Source organism: Eucyclogobius newberryi, unplaced genomic scaffold (genome assembly GCF_026437365.1).
Source record: "Eucyclogobius newberryi isolate DKJ021-1_F unplaced genomic scaffold, fEucNew1.0.hap1 SCAF_17, whole genome shotgun sequence".
Lineage (NCBI taxonomy): Eukaryota > Metazoa > Chordata > Actinopteri > Gobiiformes > Gobiidae > Eucyclogobius > Eucyclogobius newberryi.
In genome coordinates, this window is record NW_027315801.1 from 21,964,269 (window position 1) to 21,979,960 (window position 15,692).

The following is a 15,692-nucleotide window of genomic DNA, read 5'->3' on the forward strand; positions in this document are numbered from 1 at the left end:
GTAAATATTCAGGCCTACATTTTTATTTGCATTTACAGAACCATAACATGATTTCAATATAAATGTAGAGTTCCAATACACTGATCTTTATTTAAATACACCTATAGTGTGTTTGGGACAGACAAGGAGTAAACCAATCAGAAAAGCAAACGTTAATGTGGATGTAAAAGTAATTAAGCACTGATTACAGTCCATAGAATGTGTGTGATGAGGAAGGAACAACACTATGCTATACAACAACAACAACAACAACTGCCAGGTCATGTGACCTTTGACCTTTGTCAGTAATTTCAACGTCCTCTTCAGGCCTGTAATGAGTCAGTTTCTCTAAGTCGTCAGGAGATGGAGCCATTTTAGTTTGTGAATGAAACATGTGCTCCTCTTGTGCTACTATCAACATCATCCAGACCTGGAGACAGACTCCATTTATACTCAACATTATGTTGATCTTTAAAATGCCAATAATACATTTAAATTACTTTCCTGTATCAGCCATGGCCTTTGTCCCGGCCTTTGTCCCGTCTCTGTCCCGGCCTTTGTCCCGGTCTCTGTCCCGGCCTTTGTCTCGGTCTCTGTCCCGGCCTTTGTCCCGGCCTTTGTCCTGGTCTCTGTCCCGGCCTTTGTCCCGGTCTCTGTCCCGGCCTTTGTCTCGGTCTCTGTCCTGGCCTTTGTCCCGGCCTTTGTCCCGGTCTCTGTCCCGGTCTCTGTCCCGGCCTTTGTCCCGGCCTTTGTCCTGGTCTCTGTCCCGGTCTTTGTCCCGGCCTTTGTCCCGGCCTTTGTCCCGGCCTTTGTCCCGGTCTCTGTCCCGGCCTTTGTCTCGGTCTCTGTCCCGGTCTCTGTCCCGGCCTTTGTCCTGGTCTCTGTCCCGGTCTTTGTCCCGGCCTTTGTCCCGGCCTTTGTCTCGGTCTTAGTCCTGGTCTTTGTCCCGGCCTTTGTCCCGGTCTCTGTCCCGGCCTTTGTCCCGGTCTCTGTCCCGGTCTCTGTCTCGGTCTCTGTCCCGGTCTCTGTCCTGGTCTTTGCCCTGGTCTTTGTCCTGGTCTCTGTCCTGGTCTCAGTCCTAGTCTCTGTCCTGGTCTCTGTCCTGGTCTCTGTCCTGGTCTCTGTCCTGGTCTTTGTCCTGGTCTCTGTCCTGGTCTCAGTCCTAGTCTCTGTCCTGGTCTCTGTCCTGGTCTCTGTCCTGGTCTCTGTCCTGGTCTTTGTCCTGGTCTCTGTCCCTGTCTCTGTCCTGGTCTTTGTCCCGTCACACAGAGCTTTGGTTCTGCTTTTGCATGGGCTTTAGTTTCTCCTGTTTCTGATCCGTCTGCACCAAAAAAACGGGGCAGTTTGTCTGTCAAAACGACAGGAAAAGCAGAGACACACAAGATGAAGACCTGGTTTAATACTGGTTTATACCTGCCATAGTTCTAGTTTTGGTCTTGTGGGTTTGCAGTTGCATGTGTGATACCGTTGTAGGTATTTTAAGACTCCACTCTCTTGCTGTAAAGATTGTTTGGCCTAATTCCAAACAGCCCCACAAATGATAATGTTTTATGCCGTTTTCCCTCAATTTTATTTATTATAATCTTTATTAAAGTTTTAGAGGTAAAATATACATTGTTTCATATGGTTTGTCTTAGTTTGGACACGGTTAAACCCTGTTTACATTATTATTATTATTGTTATTCGATATCTTTTTAAGACTTTGGTCAAAATTGTAGAGAGAAAAATACTTATACATACATATTTTGTATTAAATGTTGCAGACAATAGAGTGGAGTCCCATGAACAGATGAATAAAGTAATGAAGACACTGTCAAAGCACAGAGTGTATATTCCATTCCACAATAAAAAACAAAAACTACAGGACCCAGAATGCATTGTGCCTGTCCTTGTGTGTTCTGATTATATGTAGATTATACTATTTTTTCATCTTGTTCTGCCCAAAACACCTCCCCAGGAAGGCGTCCAGGAGGCTAACAGAAGCCCGAGGTGGAGGAGCAGCGGCTCTACACCGAGCTTCTCCTGTGTGACTGAGCTCCTTCAGTCATTACCCAAAGCTCATGACCATAAGTGAGGGTAGGAACGTGGATTGACCTGTAAATCGAGAGCTTTGTCTTTCGACTCAGCTCCATCTTCACCACAACAGTCCGATGGAGCAACCGCATCAATGCAGACGCTAGACCGATCCGCCTGTCAATCTCATCAGTGAAGGCAAAAGCGGTGCCCGTTGTCATCGGAGCACTCGGGGCAGGGACCACCAAACTGCAGGAGTGGCTACAGCAGGTCCCTGGAAAAAACATCTGCCATCTCAGTCCAGAAAAGCGCAGAACATTAATAATCACAACTTTCAATTAACTGAATAATCTTGACATCCCTCAATTAGTGATGAAAAATGATGATGCAATGAGGATTTTGAGAATGGAAGTTGATGTCTCTCACTCTCAGATGACCCCTTTACTCTGGGAAGTACCTTCTTCCTGTTCCTTCTTTTGCTGCATCTGTCTGTGCTCGTGCCTCTGAACCTTAGACTATCACATATTCAGCCAGACCAGACCTAACCCCGATCACCCTCAAAGCCCCTCATGGAGTACCTCGGGCGAAGTCTGGGATGGCTGGTCCAGGTCTTGATCCGTCGCTGGTTCCTCCTCTTTACTCTGTTCTGTTTGTACTATTACCACGTCCGATTGGACAAAGACATGCGCTGTGAGTGTAAGTCCCAAACAAAGGACTGCAAGGTCTACCTCCTGGTCCCATGTCTGATTCTGACCGTGGTCCAGCTCTGGGTGGACATGGTTTTCGCCCGCAGTCTGAAATTTCTCTGTGGAAATAAGCAAGGTAAGTCCATACATCAGCTTATGCGTGGAAAGTTGGCAATAGTGTTATTTGTTTTGCTATAATGAACTGGTGCAGGGGTTAAACGAGCTATTATTGTTTGCACTAGGTGAAAATAATACATTCTAGATTTTGTGACATCAAACTTTTAATTTAGATTTAGATTTTTTTATATACAATGATCAAACTCAAAATCCATTATTATTTGTGCCATATACTGTAAATCTTATAACTTAAAGTAATTTCAATTTATAATGATCACATCTTTGAGTTTGAACATTTGCACCACTTTTAAGGATATAATTAAAAGAAAAACAAATTACACAGTTTATGAACACAAGGAACAACACAGCTACAGTCGTTGATAAGCCCAATAATTACAATTAATAAGAGTTATTAACCATAAAGCAGGGCAAATGCAAATGCTGACAGTTAAACAGCAAATTCTATCATATCATTTTGACCTGTCTCCACATTTGTTTTAATCTTAAGTGACTCTACAATGTTGAGATGTCGCATGGACAAAACCGATTCTATTTCTTTTTTAATTTCTTTTTTTAATAATTTTTTTATTGAAAGAATAAACACAGATCAATCAATACTCGTGTGTAAATAAAGATACAGTCCAGTAACATTGTCAAAAATGAAAAAAGAGAAAGAAGGAGAAAAAATAAAGAAAGAAAGAAAAAGAAAAAGAGAGAAAAAAATAAAGAAATTAAAAATAATAAAGAAAAGAAAGTGCGGAGTAGGCTGAGCCAGAGAAAATACAAAGTGTGTATTGTTTGAGATTACCGTTTTTAGAATAATGCATTCTTTTAATGTTCATGTTTTATATTCAGTGTTTGAATTCGTTTGACTGGAATTCCCAAAAATTCAGATCCTTAACTGTGTGGGTGATTTTAGAGTCTCACAATAATGATAATCAGATTATATTTTTGCCAGTGGAAAGAAATGTGCTTCATTTTGCCTGTAAATGTTGAGAGCATCACAAGATTCAACAACATTATTTAACTAAAATAAAAAGTGATGAAATGGCGTTCATAGTTTGAGTTTATCTTCCCAACTTTGAGTAAAACAGCTTGAAAAATGTATATAAATCATCACATTTGACTACTTCTGATGATTTAGTAGTTATCAAAATCTGTCTGCAATACTTTTACTTTCCTAACTCTAAAAGCACATTTTAATACAGTAAATGTTTTGCCCTTGTACTCGTATTTGTTACTTTAGTAAAGGTACAGATCTGAAACAAACTTGAATACTTCTTCCACCGTTGCTTTAAACCATTGTAAGTTCACTTTTTTGTCATCTCTTTTTTTCCAGATATACATAATACATAAAAATCTGTTTAAATGCGTATCGCGACAGGTGTGGTCCGGACCAGGCTGCTCCCAGTCCTGCTCAGGCGGGTGCTGGAGGCCGGCTTCGTGGGTCTCCTCTGGGTGCAGTCGGTCCTGTTGGACAGTGACTGGTACCTGTGCTGTGGACGAGGAAACATCCGCTGTTTGACTTACCCCTACAACTTCCCAAGTGAGCTGAGACCCAGTTCTGATGAGATCCGCAACGAGTCCCAGGTGAGAACCAAACCAGGACTAAACCATAGTTCCACAACCCGTAGACACTAGATACATTTACTTTCTGGAGTATAAGTCTCACCGGAGTATAAATTGCACTGGCAAAAAAAAATGCATAATAGAGAAGAAAAAAACATATATAAGTCGCACTGGAGTTTAAGTCACATTATTTGGGGAAATGTATTAAACCCAAGACCAAGAACAAACATTTAATCTTGAAATACAATTTAAAATAATACCAGATTAGAGAACATGGTGAATAGGTGTACGTATGCTAACGCTAACACCTTCAGCTACATGACGCACAGACAACGAACTGTGGTAAGTGTCTGGTATGTTAACGTAACATATTAACAGTTATTCAGATAACTATAGCATAAAGAACATGCTAACAAGTTTACCAAAGCATCAGTATTACCCCAAATCACTAAATCCATTGAATTCTCCTTCCTCTGTGTCACTTCGAGGAAGTGCTGATTCTTCTTCTGCGTCGCTTAGAGCCTAGAGCGCCCTCTTGCGGTTGCCAGTGTGAAAATAACGAATAATATCACATATAAGTCGCTCTGGAGTATAAGTCGGCCAAAACTATTAGAAAAGGTGCGACTTATAGTCCGGAAAATATGCTAAGTTTATTTTGTTAATCACATATTGAAAATTGGTGTTGAATTCTTTGATTGTTTTTCTGTGACATCTATAATCACTTGTTTAAAGCAGTCTAAGTCTAACACAAACATCTACAGGTGAAGTGTATGTATCATTCTGAGGTCTATAACGGATCTGGAGAAACCGGATGTGTGGTTAGTGTTGATCAGAAGGGAAATAAAACTCACACGGAAGATAAAGCAACAAACAGACATCAAACGGACAAAAGAAGAGTGACATGTTTGCAAAATGACAGGGGGCGTTTATTTCTAAGTTTACCCAAGTGGATCGTTTCAAAATTCTTTCACAAGGAACCGTCCTCTCCCAGGAAGTTACTGTAACTCTGGGCTTTTTCACACAAACTAACTCAATAACGCAAGAGAAACTACTGGCAATAGACAAATTCAAGTGTTTAAACATAGTCAGTCCCATAATTATTACTATAGTCTAAACAAACACAAGTTATTTACAATATTGAAGGTGAGTGAATTCTCAGTGGAACCTCGTGAGGGTCGATACTGAAACATCATTGGACTTCGTGTGTTAACTCTAAATTCCAGTGATGTGAAGAGACTGAACAATGTAAGGAGTCAATATAATCTAAGTAACAATTCATTACTTTAAATTATGATTACTCACGTATAAGTAAAAAGTAGTGACCCAAATAAACATTCAAGAGTAAAAATATATTTGGATAAACTAGGCTTACTTGAGTAATGACTAACAGTTTGGATGTAAAATGTGTTTAATATTTGATTAAAGACAAAAGTAACTCAAAGGTAACACAAGTATTGTAACTCAGCTACATTTTTGGGACAGTAATATTGCAATACAAATATATTTCTAAAGTTTATAGCACTGTAATAATATTGGCGAATATATTACAATCTCCCAACATTGATTAATGATTAATGATTAATGAGTTAATGAAATCAGAACAATCCATTAAACAAAAGCACAGTTTCTGTAATTTTCAAAGAATAGAAACAAAAACAAATTATGTCTGAAATTGAGTGAGAAGGTTAAATGTTTGAACATTTAATGTTGATTGCATAAAGCGTTTGTCATTATAGAATTACTCACAGTTGGAAGAGGAACCAAAACTTTTACTCAAGTTAGAATACTGCTACTTCAAACCAAATATTAAAGTACTGTACCAGAAAATGACTCTTCTAAATTTACTCAAGTAAATGTAACCTCAGTGTAAGAGGTGGCTGTGGGTAGTGTGTCTGTTGCTGGTAAAACACATTTTCTCTTCCGTGAACCTGTCCTCTGTCCTCTGTCCTCAGGTGATCGGACTCCTGCTTGTGTTTGTGGTGTTCCTTGGAGCAGCCATCTTGTCCTGGTTACCATGGGGACGCTGGTGTAGCTCTGCCTCCTCTGATTGGCCAGAGGCAGTTCTGGAGGAGGCAGAGCTCACTATGGCTCAGCAAATGAGAACAATCGCTCAAGACCAGTTTCGGACCAAATTGGACCAATCTGGAGCCGACTGGAGGAAGTGGGAGGAGCTACAGCGAGAGATGCTCCAGACCCAAGTCCAGACCCAAGTCCAGACCCAAGTCCAGACCACGGTCCTCATGAGCTCCCTTACCAATGCAGAGAACGAATGAATTCAGAGCCATTGGAAATAAACCAGGATTAAACCAGAATCAAATCGTAAAATGTATGTCTTTTGCTACAATGTGCAAACTTTTTTTATTTCCTCCTCATCTTGGAATGGATCATCATAAGCATAATAAAGTTTGGTCAAAGCCAATAATGTTGTTGAAAGAGGGTGAATGGCAAAAAAAAAGTATCTACGACTAATTTTGTAGCATTTAATGACAATCTTTGTGGATTTCAGCCCATGAAAAGTCATTTCCTGAATAAAACAAAATGGTGGTAGTCCAACTCATTTCAGCAGTTTGAACATGTATAATATGTGTATGTATGTTGTGTTTTCATCTGAAACCAAAATTTATGTTTATGGTATTCATTTTTTAATGAGACAAATATCCCACATATTAGATAAGATAAGATAATCCTTTAATGTCCACACAAGGGGAAATTTCGTTGTTACAACGCAGTAGAAACAGGAGGAAAGGACAGATTATAGGAAGTTTCAAAAAACTTAATAGAACTCTTATGAACAAAACAAAACACTCTTGTTAACAAAAACCCCTCACCTATCTTAATAGGGAATGGAGGGGGGGAATAAAATAAAATAGATAAATAAAAAAATAAAGATAAGAATAAGATAATAATAATAAAAATATAGCCGCAAGCGGCAATGATCGGCCCTCGCTACGCCGCCGCCACGCCGCAAGAGGAGGGGGCGCTAACGCGCCCCAATTGTCCTTTTATTACGCCTACTGCTGAATCTGTGACGCTGTCACATCTTCTCCCCTTTGTTTTACCATCAAAAAGCAATTTTATTTTGAATTCTTGGCAAAATGTGCGGCTTTGCCGCACAGAGACCGTGACTCTTTGAATAAAATGTGGATAACTTTTGATGGTCCACCCCTAAAGATGAGTCTCACCAAATTTCAGGTTAATATGTCTAACGCCCTAAGAGGAGTTTGTGAAAGTCTAAAGTGTAAACATGTTCTGGCGATTTCCCCATTGGAATAACATGGAAGGTTTCGGTCATCGTTACGGCAAAGCCATAACAATTATGACATGGGTCTCATTGACTTTTCTGATGGGGATGCCAAAATTGAGTTGTGTGTCAAATTTCATATAATTTCGCAAAACTAAATATTTAACCTCCATATAAAATCTGTAGGGGGCGCTGTGGCTCCAAATTAATTTATTTCACTTCAAGTAGGTTTAGGGCAAAGAGTTTAACAACTGATTCTAATTTGACGCAATTCGGACTTTATCTGCGCAAACGGCAGAAATGTTAAATTTGGGAGATTTCTGAAATTCTTGCTACAGTTTGCGGCTTTGCCGCACAGAGACCGTGACAGGTATCAATGTAATTTGGATAACTTTTGATGTCCCACTCCTCAGTAGCATTTTCACCAAATTTCAGCTTTTTAGGGCCAACGCCCTGGGAGGAGTTCGTAAAAGTACGACGTTTGGAAAAACTCCGAAGTCATGTTTAGCCATTTTTGAAGCAATATGGCCGACATTTGGTTGGGCGGACGGCGTTGCCGTAATAATATTTTTTACTTCTCTTGTCACCATCTACCTCTGCGCCAAATTTCATGATTCTACGATCAGATTTTTTTTGGGTCATTTCCCATCTCTCAATGCATTTTTGGTACATTTGGTGGCGCTGACGCGCCAATTTTTTTTATTTTAGAAAAGGGAAATAGCCAGAATGTAGAGAGGCACGATTTTTAGAGGTGTGCAAATTTTTGTGACTTTTCGTCAATGTTCACTGGGTGAAAAATAGGGGGGTTGGTCCCGAGAAGAAGAAGAAGAAGAAGAAGAAAGAATATTAAAGCCGCAAGCGGCATCCAACGGCCCTCGCGGGCCGCCGGCCTTCCGACTCTGCGCTTTCGACTTGATAAAGATGGCGCCCTTATTGTGTTGAATTAAAAAAGAACTTGACAGACGGCGACACATTGGACATGGCCAATCCAGTGCAAATGAACACAAGTGTCAGTCAAATTTGCTGCGCCGCCGCACAGAGACCGTAGCACTTGGAATATAAATATGGATAACTTTTGATGCCCCGCTTGTGTAGATGATATTTCCCAAAGTAAAGCTTGATCGAGCTATTGCCCACGGAGGAGTTTGTTAAAGTTTGAAGCGTAAAAATGTGGTGATTTGAGCAATTCAACGATTTTCCCATAAGGATATCATGGGATGTTTCTGTCATCGCTACGGTTACGCCGTACAAAATATGACTTTGGCTGTCATACTTTTATGATCAGGATGGCAAATTAGAATTTAGTGCAAAATGTCATGTTATTTGGAAAAACTTTATTGTTTATAGGCCACTCTGAAGGCCAAATAGTCCAAATTCTGGGTAAAGTTTGTGGCTCCGTCGCACAGAGACCGTAAAAGTTATCCTTAAAATTTGGATAACTTTAGATGCACCACTTGTCTAAAGGACGTACACCGATTTTGAGGTCGGTGGGCAAAACGCACTAGGAGGAGTTTGTTAAAGTGTAAAACATAAAAATATGGTAATTTGAGAGATTTTGCTGTTTTCCCATTTGTGACGTATATTTGCGGGTCAGCCACACAGAGACCGTAGCACTTAGAATCAAAATATGGATAACTTTTGATGCCTCGCTTGTGTAGATGATTTTCCCCAAATATGAACTTGATCGGACAATCGCCCTAGGAGGAGTTCGTTAAAGTGTGAAGCGTAAAAATGTGGTCATTTTAGAGATTCCGCTGTTTTCCCATTTGTGACATATATTTGCGGGTCAGCCACACAGAGACCGTAGCACTTAGAATCAAAATATGGATAACTTTTGATGCCCCGCTTGTGTAGATGATTTTCCCCAAATATGAGTTTGATCGGACAATCGCCCTAGGAGGAGTTCGTTAAAGTGTGAAGCGTAAAAATGTGGTGATTTGAGCAATTTCGCGAATTTCCCATAAGGATATCATGGGATGTTTCTGTCATCGTTACGGTTACGCCGTACAAAATATGACTTTGGCTCTTATACTTTTATGATCAGGATTGCAAATTAGAATTTTGTGCAAAATATAATGTCATTTGGAAAAACTCTATTGTTTATAGGCCACTCTGAAGGCCAAATAGTCAGAATTCAGGGAAAAGTTTGCGGCTCCGTCGCACAGAGACCGTAAAAGCTATCCTTAAAATTTGGATAAATTTAGATGCCCCACTTGTCTAGAGGACGTACACCGATTTTGAGGTCGGTGGGCAAAACGCACTAGGAGGACTTCATTAAAGTGTAAAACATAAAAATGTGGATATTCGAGAGATTTAGCGGTTTTCCCATAGGGATAACATGGGAGGTTTATGTCATCGCTACGACTACGCCGTAAAAATTAAGGCATTTGTCTGATTGGCTTTTTTGATTGCGACGCCAAAATAGAATTTTGGGTAAAGTTTAGAAAATTTTGGTAAAACAAATTTTTGACCTTCAATGTTAATTTAAAGGTCACTCTGTAGGGGGCGCTATCGCGCCCATTTCAATTTTGTCAGCATAAACTGGTCCAAACTAGAAAGTTGAACAACTGATTCAAATTTGGTCCTAATCGGACTTGTTTTGATCAAATGGGAACAATTTTTAGATCTGCAATATCCCAAAATAAGTTGTCCAACTTTGCGGCTGCGCCGCACACAGACCGTAAAAGGTATCTCAAAAAATTTGATAACTTTAGATGCCCCACTTGTCCAGAGGACGTCCGCCGATTTTGAAGTCGGTGGGCAAAACGCCCTAGGAGGAGTTCGTCAAAGTTTGACGTGAACAAAATGGCTAACACAGCGTGTTTTCATTTTCAAAGGAAGATGGCGGGCATAGGGTAATTCTGGGGGCGTGGCCACATAATATTTGTTTTTTGTCCTCACAAGAGGAATGCGTGTTCCGAATTTCGTAGCTCTACGACAAAGTTTACCTCGGGGCGTCTCCCATAGGCGCAATGTATTTTGACTTTTGTCGGAAAAAAAATGGCCCAGAAAAAACAAAATTTTTCGCCGATTTTGAATTTTGGGTAAAGTTTGGTGAGTTTTTGAGCATGTTCAGGGGGTCAAATTAGAGATCAAAAAGCAGAAGAACAAGAAAAATAATAAAAAATATAGCCGCAAGCGGCAATGATCGGCCCTCGCCACGCCGCCGCCACACCGCCGCCACGCCGCAAGAGGAGGGGGCGCTAACGCGCCCCAATTGTCCTTTTATTACGCCTACTGCTGAATCTGTGACGCTGTCACATCTTCTCCCCTTTGTTTTACCATCAAAAAGCTATTTTATTTTGAATTCTTGGCAAAATGTGCGGCTTTGCCGCACAGACACCGTGACTCTTTGAATGAAAATGTGGATAACTTTTGATGGTCCACCCCTGAAGATGAGTCCCACCAAATTTCAGGTTAATAGGGCTGACGCCCTGGGAGGAGTTTGTGAAAGTCTAAAGTGTAAACATGTTCTGGCGATTTCCCCATTGGAATAACATGAAAGGTTTCGGTCATCGTTGGGCAACGCCATAACAATTATGACATGGGTCTCATTGACTTTTTTGATGGGGATGCTAAAATTGAGTTGTGTGTCAAATTTCATATAATTTCGCAAAACTAAACATTTAACCTCCATATAAAATCTGTAGGGGGCGCTGTGGCGCCAAATACAACTGATTCTAATTTGACGCAATTCGGACTTTATCTGCGCAAACGGCAGAAATTTTAAATATGGGAGATTTCTGAAATTCTTGCTACAGTTTGCGTCTTCGCCGTACAGAGACCGTGAGAGGTATCAATGTAATTTGGATAACTTTTGATGTCCCACTCCTCAGTAGCATTTTCACCAAATTTCAGCTTTTTAGGGCCAACGCCCTGGGAGGAGTTCGTAAAAGTACGACGTTTGGAAAAACTCAGAAGTCATGTTTAGCCATTTTTGAAGCAATATGGCCGACATTTGGTTGGGCGGACGGCGTTGCCGTAATAATATTTTTTACTTCTCTTGTCACCATCTACCTCGGCGCCAAATTTCATGATTCTACGATCAGATGTTTTTTGGGTCATTTCCCATCTCTCAATGCATTTTTGGTACATTTGGGGGCGCTGACGCGCCAATTTTTTTTATTTTAGAAAAGGGAAATAGCCAGAATGTAGAGAGGCACGATTTTTAGAGGTGTGAACATTTTTGTGACTTTTCGTCAATGTTCACTGGGTGAAAAATAGGGGGGTTGGTCCCGAGAAGAAGAAGAAGAAGAAGAAGAAGAAGAAGAAGAAGAAGAAGAAGAAGAAGAAGAAAGAAAGAATAATATTCCGATGCGAAAACAATGTTTCCCATTTTTCAAATATCATAAACTATACATTTTCGGAAAGCGCTCGCGCTTTCCTACCTCATGGTGTGGGTCCCTGGTCACTGACGGGTACTTTCGTTAATTTTGAGTGGGCTCCGCCCACTTTGTGTTTTTGGCCCTCTAAACAGTAATAATGTTCAATTTTTGCATTACATGCTTATATGCACGGAACATGCAAGAGATGGGGAACGTATTCGTGAGCTACTTAGCGCAAATGAGTGCTTTATATGGGGATGACGACCGCTTCGCGGTCGTCATCTCAATGTAAAATGCTCGTTTAGTGCGCACTTTTGCACGGGCTTCGCCCGTTTACAACGGTAATGTTCCATTTTCCTACTACTAATTAGTATGCACGGGGCGTGCATGAGTTAAGGAGTGCGTTAGTGAGTGTTTGGAAGTGGGCGAGCGCTTCGCGCTCGATTTCGTGCGCACTACGTGCGCACTTTCGCAGCCGTGCTTCGCACGGCCTTACGAGATTAATAGGCCTCTCGCCAGCTTGTGGCGCTCGGGCCTAATAAATCTACAAACTGACTTCTCTTCCAATTTATTCTCACTGATGTTTTGTCCTTGTCTACTTGCACTTGGTGCAATATATATATATATATATATATATATATATATATATATATATATATTGGATGATACATAAGTTTCCATAGTAACCCTAGTCTCCCCAAGTCCCTTCACAAAACCATAATCATTAACAATGAGTCTACTTCTTTTAAGAAGATAAAAACAACCAATTCCAAAACACTATTAACCTGAAATAATATCTAATTGAATAAAGAAAAACAAGTTGAAGGGAAGTGTGCAACAAGTTTTTTTTTACCCCTAAAGTAAGCAGTCAGCTTACCTTTTTGTCTTGGAGAGTATCGTTTTTTCCATCACCATAATATTGTGAAAGACTGTTACATGCTATTTACATCATTACATTTATGATATTGTACAATACAAAACACGATCAAACAAACCTCTGAACCTTGTTGAAGCAATATTACCTCCTCATCTTGTTCTTTTGGAGACGTCATCTCTTTGATGAGTTCTCCCACTTCCTTAGAACACTGGACCCACTCTCTCTGCTTCACTCGGGTCTGCACTCGCTCAGTCAGACGTTGCATGGCGGCCGCGTGCAGCTGGTCAAACACCAGCTTTTGACCTTCTTCTAAGATGACTGCAGTGAGTTCACCATTGCTCTTCGTATAACATGGGCGCACAAATGACACAGAGAGCGCCAAAGTTGCTGCTGCCAGAAGCACAACCAGACCATAGTTCTGAAGAACAGAAAACAAGATCTAAATCAAGACTTACCCAGGTCTAAAGCCCTGGCTGAGTTACCATCTGGTTAGGCATTTGCTGGCCTTTTATTTATAATTGTTTTTCTGGTCAAAGTGATTAGTTTGTTGCTTTTCTTAGGCACTTGTACTGCACTATACTGTAATACAAGGACCAACCATACTTCACTGAAAGCACGCAAATATCTAATAATCAATATGCAATTCATTGCTGAAAAATTAAACATTAATTTTAAATAAATTATTAATTAGTGTATACATGTATTTATTTATTGACCTTTTTTTTAACCAGAAAAAGTCGCACTGAAATACTGAAAAAATACAATGCAATCAGGTGTTACTTACTAGTTACTTACTAAGTGGCATTACTGGCAGGATCTGACACAAAAAAGGTTAATCGTGGTTTTATTGGTGTTTTGTGAAAGTAAAGGGCATTAGTTGGAAAAGGTTCATGTTAACACAACCTCCGGGGGGGAAATATGGCCCTACATCTTGTATTGTAACTTCATTCCTGTACATTCGTGTGTACTTTTAGAGAGTTCCAGGTTTTGACACTGAAAAGAGTTTGATATAGATCATGGCACCGCTCCCTTTATTTGTTTGTCAATTGTTTCAGTTCAATTACATTTTTGTAATGCCTAAAATCAAACAGCAGTTGTCTTGAAGGGGTAAGGTAAGGTAAGGTAACTTTATTTGTACCCGAGGGTAGATTTGGTTGCAGGTAAAAAAGAGTGGGCTGCTTACATTAATTGACATAATGACATTGACAGAAAAATAGAAAAGCAGATTAAACTGTTCACAGAAAATTAATGTAATGGATAAATTAATGTAATAAAAATATCTTGTTTTTCTAACAACAGTGTCCAGATGACTACAACTGAATATTTTTATATAATGGAACACTCTTGGACAAATGAGGGATTACAGGAGGGATTACACCAACTTGAGTGATCTAATTGTTCAGTTTTATCTTGCTTGTTTTTAAGAACTCAACACAAGGCTTAATTTAATTCATATCAAGTTCCAGACCAGGATCCACTCAGCTGTAATTCAGACCTAATATTGTCTCATGGACTCACCCTGGATTGACTTCTAAGCTCTGCAGAGATAGATTTCTCCTCCATGGTGCGCTCAGAGGGGGGTGTACAGGCCACTGTTGCCTGGAGTGTAGTGCCGTTATTCTGGCAGCAGAGCCACCACTCTCCATCCACAAGGACTGAAGCCACCCAGATCATACTGACACAGGCAGCGCGGATAATACGCGCCATCATCACCCACAAGGACCCATCACACCTCAGCTGGAAGAAGTGCAATATATATTTTCACCTATGTTTCTAGAACAACAACAACAACAACAACGCTCTAGTACATACTTATTTGTACTTTAGTGTAATTTAAAATGACAGCCACTTGTAAAAATATTGCTCTGATTTACATTAATAGGGATTGACCTTAATTCCTTAAAAAGGTTATTTTTGCAAATATCAACCAGCGATAATATAATTTACCCTGTAGCACATGCGCTGGAGGCCTTTGTCGAGCAGGAGCAGGATGACCCATAGCAGCAGTACGGGCAGGACCAAGTGCAGGAAACAGGACTGGTCCTGCTTCTGAGGTCTACAGGAGCAGGCAAAGTTCCTGTGAAACATCAGGTGGAAGGCAGCAGTTACAATGAGCGTGACATAGACGCCCACATTGTCCTTTGACTTAGCGAAAACCTTCAGAGCGTTTTTGAAAGCTTCCATCCTCACACTCCCTACTGTTTCCTGTCTGAACCGCGTCTGTAGCAGTGTGCATGAAGACAGATCCGATTTCTGTTTTATTTCTTCACACAAACACTATTATATCTCTACGAAGCTCAAGTTTGTTTCATCGCTTCAGCCTTATCAGTCTTTGCCAGCTGCCAAGGGGCCTGTGGCAGAATACACCCTGGACCAGGGGTTAGATCACATTTCTCCTGTTCATCTGCATGACACTGAAATAACCATTCTGGCATGTGTGCCTGATATGTCCAGAACATGATGGATAAAAAAAAAATTCAACACACCACCTCTTTCTATTGATTTTATTTGTCTGATTGTGATATGTTTTTCTCTGTTGAATTTACTGATCGCAAAATCCACAAACAGCAGGTTTATGAAGAAACATTTCAAGCCAAGTTGTGTTTTTTTAATTCTTCGTTTTGTCCTGAGTCATGTGAATTTAATAAATACCACAGACAGACAATGCCAGGAACTCACATGTTTAAACCACTGTAGAGGTAACGATGATCTAACCACACTGTGGCACAAGGACCGGCATTATTATGTATAAAGAAAACCTATAAACCTCTTTATGGTTAAGTTTGACCAATTGAATATTGAAACTACATGTTAAACCAAACTGATCTTTTTATCTGTGGCTTATACAGGAACAAGCCCAGTCTGAATCCTGACTCTGAAGATGG

The 15,692-nt window shown here is 40.3% G+C and overlaps 2 protein-coding genes across 2 annotated transcripts; one reads left to right on the forward strand and one right to left on the reverse strand.

Moving 5' to 3' along the window:
• The first annotated feature begins 2,492 nt into the window (after nucleotides 1-2,492).
• On the forward strand, nucleotides 2,493-6,703 carry LOC140362444 (uncharacterized). The gene is made up of 3 exons (XM_072448548.1): nucleotides 2,493-2,814; nucleotides 4,180-4,385; nucleotides 6,317-6,703. Exons 1-3 carry the CDS (start codon nucleotides 2,562-2,564, stop codon nucleotides 6,635-6,637), a joined length of 780 nt encoding a protein of 259 aa, XP_072304649.1. The 5' UTR covers nucleotides 2,493-2,561; the 3' UTR covers nucleotides 6,638-6,703.
• A 6,159-nt stretch (nucleotides 6,704-12,862) lies between these two features.
• Nucleotides 12,863-15,001, reverse strand: LOC140363588 (calcium homeostasis modulator protein 6-like). Its single transcript, XM_072450223.1, has 3 exons — nucleotides 14,755-15,001; nucleotides 14,326-14,544; nucleotides 12,863-13,225 (listed from the first exon to the last, which is right to left on the reverse strand). Exons 1-3 carry the CDS (start codon nucleotides 14,989-14,991, stop codon nucleotides 12,863-12,865), a joined length of 819 nt encoding a protein of 272 aa, XP_072306324.1. The 5' UTR covers nucleotides 14,992-15,001.
• Nucleotides 15,002-15,692: the final 691 nt, after the last annotated feature.